The 12529-nt window shown below is 38.1% G+C and overlaps 1 protein-coding gene across 1 annotated transcript; it reads right to left on the reverse strand.

Moving 5' to 3' along the window:
- Positions 1–8983: 8983 nt before the first annotated feature.
- ppp1r3cb (protein phosphatase 1, regulatory subunit 3Cb) lies at positions 8984–12515 on the reverse strand. Its single transcript, XM_039771971.1, has 2 exons — positions 12357–12515; positions 8984–11267 (listed from the first exon to the last, which is right to left on the reverse strand). Exons 1-2 carry the CDS (start codon positions 12368–12370, stop codon positions 10319–10321), a joined length of 963 nt encoding a protein of 320 aa, XP_039627905.1. The 5' UTR covers positions 12371–12515; the 3' UTR covers positions 8984–10318.
- Positions 12516–12529: the final 14 nt, after the last annotated feature.

Genomic DNA, 12529 nt, shown 5'->3' on the forward strand with positions numbered 1-12529 from the left:
GTCAGAGGTACAAGGTCTGTTAATGTCTTTTAAGTCTGAAATAGGTGTGTTTAGTGAGAAAGAGTAGACATGTTTTGAGTTGCAGATCAGACTTTGACACTGGCAAGGTATTTAGAGGATGCTGTGGCACGAGCAAATCAGCTAAGTTTTATCATTGCAAAACTCCAATAAAAATAGTGGTGAAGGGTTTATGCATTTTTATTGTTCTGAATCCCTTTTTGTGTGTTTTGTTGATTTGAAGCAAGTCCTTTTTAATTTTTCACATTTTGTACCAAACGCATTATGTTTAGATTAGGTGTCTCTAAGTATGCTGTACTTACTATGTAATTACCGGTATAATTACGGCGTCACTAGGTATAATTACATTGTATTTATGTGTGACGCAATGTAATGCTGTTGTTAAGCACTTAATTGTAATTGTTATTCCACAATTTATTTACATAGGTACTTATACCAATTGTGGAATAGCAAAATTGAGTACTTATTTATAGTGTTACACTGTATTACACAGTAAGTACAAGGTAATGACCCAAGTAACTAGCTACGCTGTAATTATACAGGTAATTACATGGTAAGTACAGGGTAATTAGGGACATCTAATCTAAAGTGATACCAATATGATTTTTTAATTTGTCTGCTCTAAGGCTGTACTGTATCATGGGCACATTTTATTATAAATCCTGCATATTGTATGAGGATTAAGTGTATCAACTCATGCTTAGTAATCTTACATAAGAGGGATTGGTGGGGAGCAGTAAAAATGTGCCTTGCCTCAGGTGGTCTTTATTTAACATACTGGCCTTGAATAGATGCTGACCTAAAGGTTACCAAAATAGATCACAGGGGGCTGAATCCAATCCTGGCAGCATTCGGTGGCAGGCCAAAAACAGCTCTGGACAGGGCACCAGTATAATATCATAAGGCGCATTCTGTCACACAATGCAACATTTGGAATAACCCGTTAATAACCTTAAAATGTTTACGATGTGAGTCCAATCGAGACAAATGTGGGCAACTTCACACGGGCAGTGATCAGGGCAGGATCTGATGGCAAAACGTTGATCTTATGAGCCAGCTGGACTCGGCACCTAGCCATCACACAGTCCTAGAAGAATATTCAGCCGAGCCTAATGAAACAAAAGTCATTGATTTTTGGACTCATTGCTGCCCTGCTCAATCACATAATCTATTCTTGACATTTCAAAGACCCCCGACTGAATAGGTGTGTGTAAATACACTTATTTCACTCTCACCATTTTATCTGCCAGTCTCAGTATGGAGTGTGTAGTGTAGCTTATGCAGATCATTTTTAACCAGGTAACAAAAGGTGCATTTTAATTAGCATTCTTCCAAATGGGTGCATTACAGCCAGAAACAATTATCAGACAAGCAAGGGTTAATGCTGACCAGAGGTCTGGCTCTATAAATATCCTCTGACTAATTGGATTTTCTACATTTCCAACCTAAAGCACTTAAAATGACCCCCGGCTAGCATGTCACCCACCCTGTTATATATTTTTTAGCTAGAACATAAGCAAAAGTAAATAAATGAACAGCTGTTGTCGAATCCCCACACAGATGAACCAAATTATTGCCTGTTAAAACATGAAGGTTACATTTATCAAGATTATATGTTTACGCATACAATGGATGGTTCAGGAGATAAACACTTAGGATCAATCGGATTAATGAATAATTTAGAAGGGTTTGACGCTTCTCGTAGTAAGATGTGTGTGTCACTTAGAGAAACAGGATGAAAACATAAATATGTAATACATGTTAGCATAAAAAACATCAACAACTTTGAGAGTAAAATTGGCGCATGCAATATGTCGTAATTCATGTCAGCAACTAAATAAACACATATCTATCACATAATATGTGTGTAGTTTTAGCATGATAATAATATGTAAATGTTGAGGTTCACTAAATTATGATTGTGTCACCAACCTCTGTATACACAGCAGTGTACATCTCACTTCAGCTCCTGGAGGGGCACAGAGCCTGCAATTGTTGCTCTAACCAAAATCGTTACTATCTTGTTTTTGCTCTTGATGAAGTAAATGATATCAGACATGTTTATACTACTTTATGTGTAGTTTCATTTTCTAAGACATTAAAGAAAATCTCGTGTGGGCTAAATTAGTAAAAATTCATAGCTTAGCAAATATTTCATGAGGAACATACATGGTAGCTGCTGGATACAGAGGATTCGGAAAGTATTCACATCCCTTCAGTTTCTGAACACTTCATTGTGTTGTACATTTCATTTTAAATGGATAAATTGGGCATTTTTGTCCATCGATCTACACTCAATAACCCATAATGACAACATAAAGACATGGTTTCAGAAAGGTTTGCAAAATTATTCAAAATTAAAAGCTGAAATCTCACATTAATATAACTACTAGCTGAAATACCCAGTGTTGCCCGGGAGGAAAATAAAGTGTTTTTTTTTTTTATTATTATTTGAGAAAAATATAATTTAAAAAAAAAAACACAACTTTAAAAATAAAAATAAATGAACAAACAATGAAGACTCACTAATGTGCTTGTCTGACGGACTTGTACCGATATGTATGTTATCATCTAGTTGATGCTCAGGTCTGGCCAACTCTATTTAATTTCAAAAGCAACAGGGGCGCGGTGGTGCTCAAACATAAAGAATGCTGGCAGTCACCTCCAGTTCGCCCTTTGGTGGTCATTCAGGGTTTTAACTGCATGATAACATGCATACAAGACCGCAAGATCTGGAGAAGGGGGTGGGCTAGGGTTGATTTCACCCTACAGTATTTTCACTCAACCAATGAGAAACATGCGTACCAAGTTTCATGAAAATCACTCCAGCCGTTCGGACGTAGCTGAATTGATTGGACATACTGTAGTTTAGAAAGGCACACACACCTGTAAATACAGTGGAACCTCGAGATACGAGTTTAATTCGTTCCAGCACTGAACTTGTATAGCGAATTTCTCATATCTAGAACAAACTTCCCCATTGAAAATAATGGAAATCCAGTTAATCCGTTCCACACCCCCAAAAATATCAACATAAAAATCAATTTTCCTAACAAATAACACTGATAAATAATATATACAAGTGGAACCTCAGTTTGCAAGTAACTTGGTTTACGAGTGTTTTGCAAGACAAGCTAAATTTTTTAATTAATTTTGACTTGGTAAAACGAGCGATGTCTTGCAGTACAAGTAGTATAGATACACTTTGTCTGCTGAGCATCATGTGATCATAACTGAGCTGATGGTTCTTCTCTCTCGTGCGCGTCTCTCTCTCTCCTTATCTCTCTCACTTTATCGCTCGCTCGCACGCACCTCTCTCTCTCTCTCTCTCTCTCCTCTTGAGGGCAATCGTCTCTTATTCTCTGTCTGCTTGTCCGCGATATTTTTGGATACGCTTATACGGCGAACTGCTACAGCGAAACAATGAAATCACAAGCGCACAAACGCGTAGATCTTCACACTACGGGAGAACAAAGAACACTGAGTGAGCTGATGGGCTGGCAGCGTCAGCTTGGGTGAATCCCCGAATCAAGGTGGATTGGGAAACGCGTCACACATACCCACAGCCCGGCTCGTGGATCTTTACGTGAGCCAATGCTCGTATTTAGATCCAAATTTTTCTCCCATACTTTCCTCTTATCTTGAATTTCTCGTATACAGAGGTGATCGTATCTCGAGGTTCCACTGTATAAGGTCCTGCAATTCACATTACATGTCGGGACAAAAACCAAGTCAAGATGGCCAAGAAACCTTCCATAGACCTCAAAGATCAAATTGCAATCCGGCATTAATCAGGGAAAGGGTACAAAACCAGTTCTCAAGCTTTGAGTGTTCCCATGGACACCGTGATCTCAATAATTGTGAAATGGAAGATGTTTGGAACCACCAGGACTCTTCCTATAGAGCTGGCCATCTGGCCAAAATGACTAACTGTGCAAGAAGGACCTAAGAACTCAATGGTTACTCTAACAGAGCATCTCAGCAGCAATCCATTAATCAAGCATTTATTGTAGACTCTCTAACTCACTTGGAATTTGACAAACAGCATCTAAAGGACTCAGAGAGCATGAGGAGAACCATGGTCTGGTATTATAAGACCAAAATTGGTCTTCACCTGCACAATACCTGCTATGCTAGACATGCTACTTTATGACAGTGACCAGGAATATTGACCAAAAACTGAACAAAATAGTCAAAACAAGGAAGTCAATTAATACCACAACCAAAGTTAAAACGAGTTAAAACTAAATGTGACTCAAACCCAAAAAACCTTTGAAAATAGTGAGAGGCTGTTTGAAATAGGGTCCTATTATCGACAAATATGGATAGGAAATACTTCTTCTTCATGACCTTGTGGCCAGGTACAGGAATGACAGGTCCTGGAAAAATAAAAGTGAGGATGCCAAGTGGGACATCCTTGTTTAATTTAACAGAAAAGCAAAAAAAAAAAATCAATGCCTCTTGGAGTTTATGCTTCTTGCTTTCGAGCTTTCAAATAAAGAAAAAGGCTCAACATTAGCCTGTGATTTAGCGTCTGTTTGTTTGGGAGTTCTAACCGGCGAGTCATTCTGGTCAAAAAGACGCCTTCTTCTGGGCAGCCAGGGCTCATATAGCTGGAGGACAGGAAGGGGTGGGGCTAAATTCCTTCACTAGGCGGTTTCTTGGTGCTGCAAGCATAGAAGGAGAAGCGAATGTTAGTGAGAGCTCCCCCTCTCATCCTGGAGGATCATTACATAACTCGATGAGGAGATCCTATGACAGACATGTGTGACAACCTTTGCATTGTTAGCCAAGGGTCACAACCACTAAGGACATGCCTCTAGCAATGAGGTCAGCTGTCCTAGTGATTTTGGAAAGAAAATGGTGGCACTCAAAATGGTAGTGGAAATGTCTCAAATAATTTTACAAAAACTAAGGCAAACATAATTTCCAAAAAACTGATTGTACAGTAGAATCAGATTCCTGGGCTTGGTAAAATCACACAATAAGTGTAATGACACTCTATTTGTGCAAAATTAGGATACAGTAAACTTCTGAAATACAGATTACTAACAATACCATCCCTATGGTCATGCATGAGGGTGCTTCTCAATGGCAGGAACCAGCAGACTGGTCTGAATTGAGGAATGGATTAATGAAGCCAAATACAGAGAGGTTGTTGAAGAAAATCTGCTTCAGGGCTCTGACTGAGGCAACACTTTACTTTTTTAGCATGACAGTGACGGAAAGCATATAGTCAAAACAACAATGGAGTGGTTTCTAGACAAGTTTCTGACTGTCTTTGAGTGGCCCTGGCAAAGGCCAGACTTAAATGACTTCCTATAACATCTGTGAAGAAACCAGAAGATGGCAGTTTACAGACAATTTCTTTCCAAGCTAATGGAGCTTGAGATGATCTGCCAATGAGAATGGGATAAACTGCTCACATTTGGTGTATAAAGCTTGTAGAGATTTACTCAAGAAGACTTGAAGCTGTAATCGCTGCCAAAGGGGTTTCTGCAAAGTACAGAACTAGGGGTCTGAATACTTATAGGAATGAGATATTTCAGTTTTTGATCTTTAATACATTTCCAAAACTTTCTAAATATATGTTTTAACTTTTCATTATGGACTATTGAGTGTAGATTGATGGGCAAAAATGTATCCATTGAAATTGAAATCTACAGTATAACACAACACAATAATGTGTGCAGAAGGTGAAGAGGTCTGCATAGTTTCCAAATCCATTGCATTTTGTTGTACGGGTCTCATTAACTGGACACTGGTTAAGGCAGAAAAGTATGTCAGGGCTTTCAACCAACAAGAAAAAAATTAACATAAAAAAGGCTTGAAGTTGAAACTGAAGGTCATACAGAGGCAAAGCCAGAACTATTAATAATTGTTGAAAGTACACACTCAGTGCCAAGAGAAGCCATCTTGTTTAGCCACTTTAGTTCACCGTATTGCCTGCCTAGGTTAATTGGTGACTCAAAACTTCTCTGGTATGAGGTACTGTACCCAGCATTGGACTGAAATCCTGACAGGGTGGACTTCTGCTTTTAATCCGATGAAGCTAAAACAGACTGGCTCACAGAGACCTTTTAATAGAAAAAGTGGGTTTTAAAAATCAATGACTGGGTGGATATATTGATTTGCAGCCATAGGTATTCTCTAAAGGCAAACTTTTATATGAACGTAAAAATGGGGGTACACTATAACTGCTACACATAATGAGAGAACCTATCACCTATGTGAAGAACATTGGTGCAGCTGAAGAAACACAATTCCCGGCCTGTAAGTAGCCCCAGAGACGGCCAGGCTGGTGTTACTGGATGGTATGAGAGGAGAGAGACTGGCAGATGAGCCTAACTGAAGGAACAAGTGTCCATTTAAGTGGTAGAAACCAGCCATGTGTCTTCTTCATTTTAATTTTTCAATTTATACACTCAAATGGGTGGTTCCTAGGACAAGTGTTGTGCCTATCTTTCTACAATATGTATACTTTATTAGTGCAACTGAGCAGTAATCGTCTGCTTAAACCTTTTAGTTTACATAAAATCCTTTGTCTGTTTTGTTTGTCTATGTGAGATAGTCTGGTCATGGATATCAGCGACTCACCCTTTCTCAACAAAAGCACTGTAGAAGCAGTGATATGAGCTGAGAATCACATGAAGGGTATGTATATAGGCTGGAGAAAGTTTAACCAGGTCTAAAGAGTGGAAGCTACACTAATCAGCTCTTGCCTTTTTTTATGCTCCTTCTAAACCAATATACACAGGGTTTATAAATAGTTCTGATGAGGTTATTTGTAATGCCCATTATTAACCTTAAAAAGTAAATGGACTGCATGATTATAAGGCTGTACAGTGGCTCAGTGTATGGCGCTATTTCCTTATAGCTCCAAACTGTGGGCTTTAAACTATCTGTGTGGCACTTGCAAGTTCTCCACGTGTTTCTGTTCATTTTCACCAAGTGTACAAGTCTCCTTCCACAGTGCTGCCAAGATATCCATCCATTTTCTAACCCGCTGAATCCAAACACAGGGTCACAATCCCAGCCAACAAGGCAGGAACCAATCCTGGGCAGGGTGCCATCCCACCGCAGGACACACAAACACACTAGGGCCAATTTAGAATCGCCAATCCACTGGGAGGAAACCGGAGAGCCTGGAGGAAACCCACGCAGACACGGGGAGAACATGCAAACTCCACACAGGGAGGACCTGGGAAGCGAACCCGGGTCTTCTAACAGCGAGGCAGCAGCGCTACCACTGTGCCACCGTGCCACCCATGCTGCCAAGATATTAACCCTCTAATTCAACAGGCTCAGTTCAGTTTATAATTCTTATATACTGCTCCTCAAAATAAGTATACATACACAAGTAGAGGAAAAACCAAAAAGGTCAAAGCCATGCAATATTTATATAAATAAGTAAACGTCTATTTAACACACTTATTTAAATTGTCGTGGTTAAGTACATTTGTAAGAGCCAAAACTGATAAGTGTGACACTGGCATAAGTATTGTACTCTGTGTGCCAGAGAGGACACATGTCATGCAGGTTGGGCATTGCATCAACGTGCTTCTTGCTATTAAGTAAACATTATATTATGGGGTTGAAATCTACTGCATGTTAATTTAACATATTGTAAATATTTTAGAAGTGGGCTGCACTGTACACTATGTGGTGCACCCCTTTTTTCCTAAGATGAAACTTATTATGAATTAGATGAACAAAAATGTTCAAAGGTCATTAAAGTGCACAAAAGTGTGGATATTCAAACTGGCTAAGACAATCGTGATACAAACTTCTGTAGCTACAGCAGAATGACTAGAAGATATTAAAGAAAGAGACTAAATGGTTTTAAAAGAGTAAACACAAATCAAACACAAATTCGGTGCCTCACACTTTAACATCATCCATCCATCCATCCATTTTCTAACCCGCTGAATCCGAATACAGGGTCATGGGGGTCTGCTGGAGCCAATCCCAGCCAACACAGGGCACAAGGCAGGAACCAATCCTGGGCAGGGTGCCAACCCACCGCAGGACACACACAAACACACCCTAGGGCCAATTTAGAAACGCCAGTCCACCTAACCTGCATGTCTTTGGATTGTGGGAGGAAACCGGAGCGCCCGGAGGAAACCCACGCAGACACGGGAGAACATGCAAACTCCACGCAGGGAGGACCCGGGAAGCGAACCCAGGTCTCCTAACTGCGAGGCAGCAGCGCTACCACTGCGCCACCGTGCCGCCCTACTTTAACATCAGTAGATTTAAATGTACACTTTGTACATTAAATACTGTAAATAAATAAAGCGATCCATTCTCTGAACCTCTCTAAATTGACCTCATAGAGTACTAATTTAGGTTCTTATTTTTTCTTCTTCACTCAGATATTAACATAACTTTTTTCTGCTTTATCCATCTACTTGCTGAACCTGGTATTAGGGTCCCAGCAGTTATCAAGTACTACACAACCTGCCCCAGACAAGGGTATGTACATAACACGACACTAAGTTAAACTTGTCAATTAATCCAAAATACACGTCCTTGGTACAGTATGTGAGAGAAAAACTAAACTTCTAAGAAAGAAAAAAAAAAGAAAACATACAGACAAAAGAAGATTTTGCAAACGTAAAATTCCTCTGCTACAGCTGTGCTACATTTAACTTATTTGTATTATGATTATCTTTTAAAGTACCCAGACACCACATTTTACAATATAAAAATTTATTTATGAAGAAAACTTATTACAGAGTACATTTCTGTTATACAAAGGCATTTTACAGTAGAAAAATATCTTAACATTCACTTCTCCATTGCACTTTTTAAAGTAGTTGCTTGTACAGACAGAAAAGGTTACTTGTAAATACGACTGCAATCTAACTCATCTTCCAATAACACTGGTCAGAAACTGTTAATCAAACAGAATTGTAACAACGTATTTCATATTCTGGTATTGCATCATTTTTCCCCAGGATTTGTTCAATGCACGTTTTTCCTTTTGACATTACAGCTCACAATCGTTCAATCACATTCAATCATCTATTTTCACTTTAAAAAGGTACTCACTGTATAAAAATCTGCTTCAGAGAGTTCAAGCAATCAAGTAAAACAACAAAGCAGCAAATATATTATCATAACACAGTTGTTTATTACTTGCCATTACTGTACTATACGGTAATAGAGAAGGCAGGCCAATGAAGACATGCAAACGTTGAAGCCACTTTCTAATGAATCGCTTTCTTCAGTGAGAAAATGGGAGAAGACCATTTTTCTTGGTAGTACTAAATTGGTTTTTTTGGTACCCTAAAATTAATCACCTTCAATATGAAGGACAATATAAATCAACCATTCAAAACAGTCACTCACATCTATGGACTTTAACAGGCGTACTTTTCAGACAGTGCAAAATTATTACCACTGAATCAGAGACGTCCAGAAACTCAGTTGATTCACATTACATATTACCCATCAACAACGGTTGTCTCATTAATTTAACAATAAAATAAATATATAACTTAATCGGAAGGCATAAGTGCAGTGAGAATTATTTTAGTAGGGGCAGTCAGGCATCCAAATACTTTTAACAGTAAAAGGCACTTTCTTCTTACTAAGGTGCTTAAATGAGAACAATAATCTCTGTTTTCCAACAACAATGATTAGATTTCACTTGTCAGATATGTATAAGGAACATAAAATCTACTGTACATTTTCATTTGTTAGCATTATGTAAGCAATGCTTAACCTTAATCAGAATTACAGTAAAAATAAATTGCAAACACCGCTTAGTATTGCTTCTGTGTATAAGAATTTTACCTCTTCCCAAATGCTACAAATATTTTGCAGGCATTTTTTTAAATTACTGTTGATTTATGCAGACAGTTCTAAATAGATTGTGATTCCGTACTTAAAGTTAAGCATTTTTATACGATTTAACTTTTCTGCAATATTATTTTTAATTTGCTGTTGCATAATTGTTACAATTTAATTTGGCTTTGGTTTCTCAGGCATATTTTTTTCTCCATTCTTGCAGCTTAATTTTCAACAGCTGGTTCAGACAAGTCAGTCCCTCTCTGGTACAGAAACAAAACAATAAAATAACAATTCATCACATAGGTGTCTGAAGTAATTCAGTCTTTTATCTATCTGCAGCAATTCTGGCCACTTATAGAAATGTTCTTTAAATTGTTTCCAGAGACAACAACTTAAATATTTTAAAGTGTGTTTTTGTCTGGTAGCCAATGCACTGCTGGCACAGTTATCTCAGTGTATTTCTTCAGTACCTAATGCTGAATTAGTGACTAGAAGTAAGTCACCAATACGGTGTACTACTCTCAATTCTACCCCAGCTCTGCCATTCAGGGAACAGTCCCGTGGACGTCCTTGGACTCCCAAACTGATCAAATTCGACCTCCTGGGTTTTAGCATGACTTCTGTATCCTTTAGATGATGCATTATTAGTAGATGCTGGAGCCTGACTACCATCGGCTTTCCACTCGGTATGTACAAGTCTGAAGTTTTGCCCCTCATTGTTGTCCCAATGTGTTTGTTCATTGGTTTTGAAGCAAATGCAGAATTCAGTCCTCTCATGGGGTGGGATAAAACTGGGCAGATCAATAGCAAAAGAAAATGTGTCCACATCAGAACAGCCGTAAATATTGTTCATAAAAGTACATTCGATGTCTGAGAAGGTCTTCCATGTGTCAAAGGTTATCCGGACCAGGACTTGTTTTTCAAAATTTACGTTCTTAACTTTTACAGTACCTGAAAGAGAGCGTTCTTGGAGGGAGCAGTTTTCAAGGGCAACAAGATTCTTCTTTAAATGATTTCTGAACTCTAAGTAATCTGCTGAGGGCTGAGGAAAATCCAACACCAGGCTTTTTTCTTCATTAAATTTTAGGCCAGCAGTTGCATCCTCCAAGTCTGTGAAATCAAACTGCAGGTCTGACACAGGATTTTCTTCAAATTTGGAGAACACATGCACTGAAGTAAGTGAGAGACCCTTTGTATCTGCAAACACCACTTGTTTCTTTGGTTTGGTCTTAGGGCCCTGCCATTGTGTGCTTTTTTCTTCAGAGGAGCTTTTCAAAGAGATGCAAGGTCTAAGTGGTTTAAACGTATTGACTCGATTTCTCCTCCTGCAATTGTCAAAGGAGCTTAGGAAGCTCAAAGGAGGTGAATGAGCAAGACAAATCCTTACTGCAATATCTGCTGGCATGATGGAGCTGGGTAATGGTCTGGGGTTCAGGATGTGTATTACACTGAAAATAAAGCAGATTTCACCAATTATTGGTTAGAATAACATTGTTACAACTGTTTATGCAAGCAAATACATTTTTATTTCTGTACAATCACAAAGAAGCACACTTTCAGCCATCTTAAATTTACTAATAAAACTGCGCTTACATGTTTAGATACAAGATTAGCGAAACACCTTATATAACAACACTGAAATTTGGTCTATAATGATTACATTTTACCTAGACACGCACATTTTAATCTGCATGGCTATATGTTGCAGTGAGGCAATGCTTATCCCACAGCACACATGCACACACATCTGCCCACATTCACTCATACTGAAGAAATTTTAGTTAGTCCATTATATATAGCATAAATTTAAAAAAGGAAGAACCTCTGCCAGCCACTTTATAAATGTAATGTGTTCTACAAAATAGTTTTTGAACAAATCAATATATGTCAGCTTTTAGTCTACAGGTATTTTGAGCTGGAACACAAAAAGACTATGGAAATTAGGCACCTTTCACTGTTAAAACCCCAAACTGTATATGAATACTCAAAAAAATGGTTATTAATAGTTTCTCACCTAAAATGTGAAATACACAAACTTTTTATACCTTTCATCGTTTCTAAAATTTAAGAACTGCTACAATGGTAAAACTAATATAAAAATTAAATGGGTTCTGTCTATATAAAACAATATTGCATTTTTTCTTCTAATAACTAACCAAGTAAGCTAATTTTTAAAAGAAAAAGAATTCCCAGCACTCTGTGAAAAGGCTGCTGAAGTTTGTAAATAATATTTTTAATATTGCCATATAATAACTAAACGTGCACATGTGTAAATATATGTGGAAGCTTAATATAACCGAATTTCGGTAGTCTTTCCACATAATAGCAAAGATAAAAGACTGAATCTGTCATAATAAAAAGCAACATGCTTAAAATTGGGGGAAAACGTCTTAATGCATAAACTGAATATTTTGTGCAGATACTCATTTTTTTCTATTTTTTATTATCATTTCAACACACTTCCGTTACTTTTCTGTCAAATTGTATTTTGCAAACTTCTCTACATTTGCTTGACTACGCCTATCGATTTTTCTTACCTTGTGCAATTCATGGGATGGCTTCAGTTAAAAGTGACTCTCTCATGAATCATGAAATGGATTGCACCTGTCTTCAGGTATAAACTCTGTTTCGAAATAGCTACTGAGCTCGGTCGCCAGGTGGCCACTAACCTCCGCCGCTGCTCAGAATAAACGACACATTGCGCAGCCGA

Source organism: Polypterus senegalus, chromosome 1 (genome assembly GCF_016835505.1).
Source record: "Polypterus senegalus isolate Bchr_013 chromosome 1, ASM1683550v1, whole genome shotgun sequence".
Classification (NCBI taxonomy): Eukaryota; Metazoa; Chordata; class Cladistia; order Polypteriformes; family Polypteridae; genus Polypterus; species Polypterus senegalus.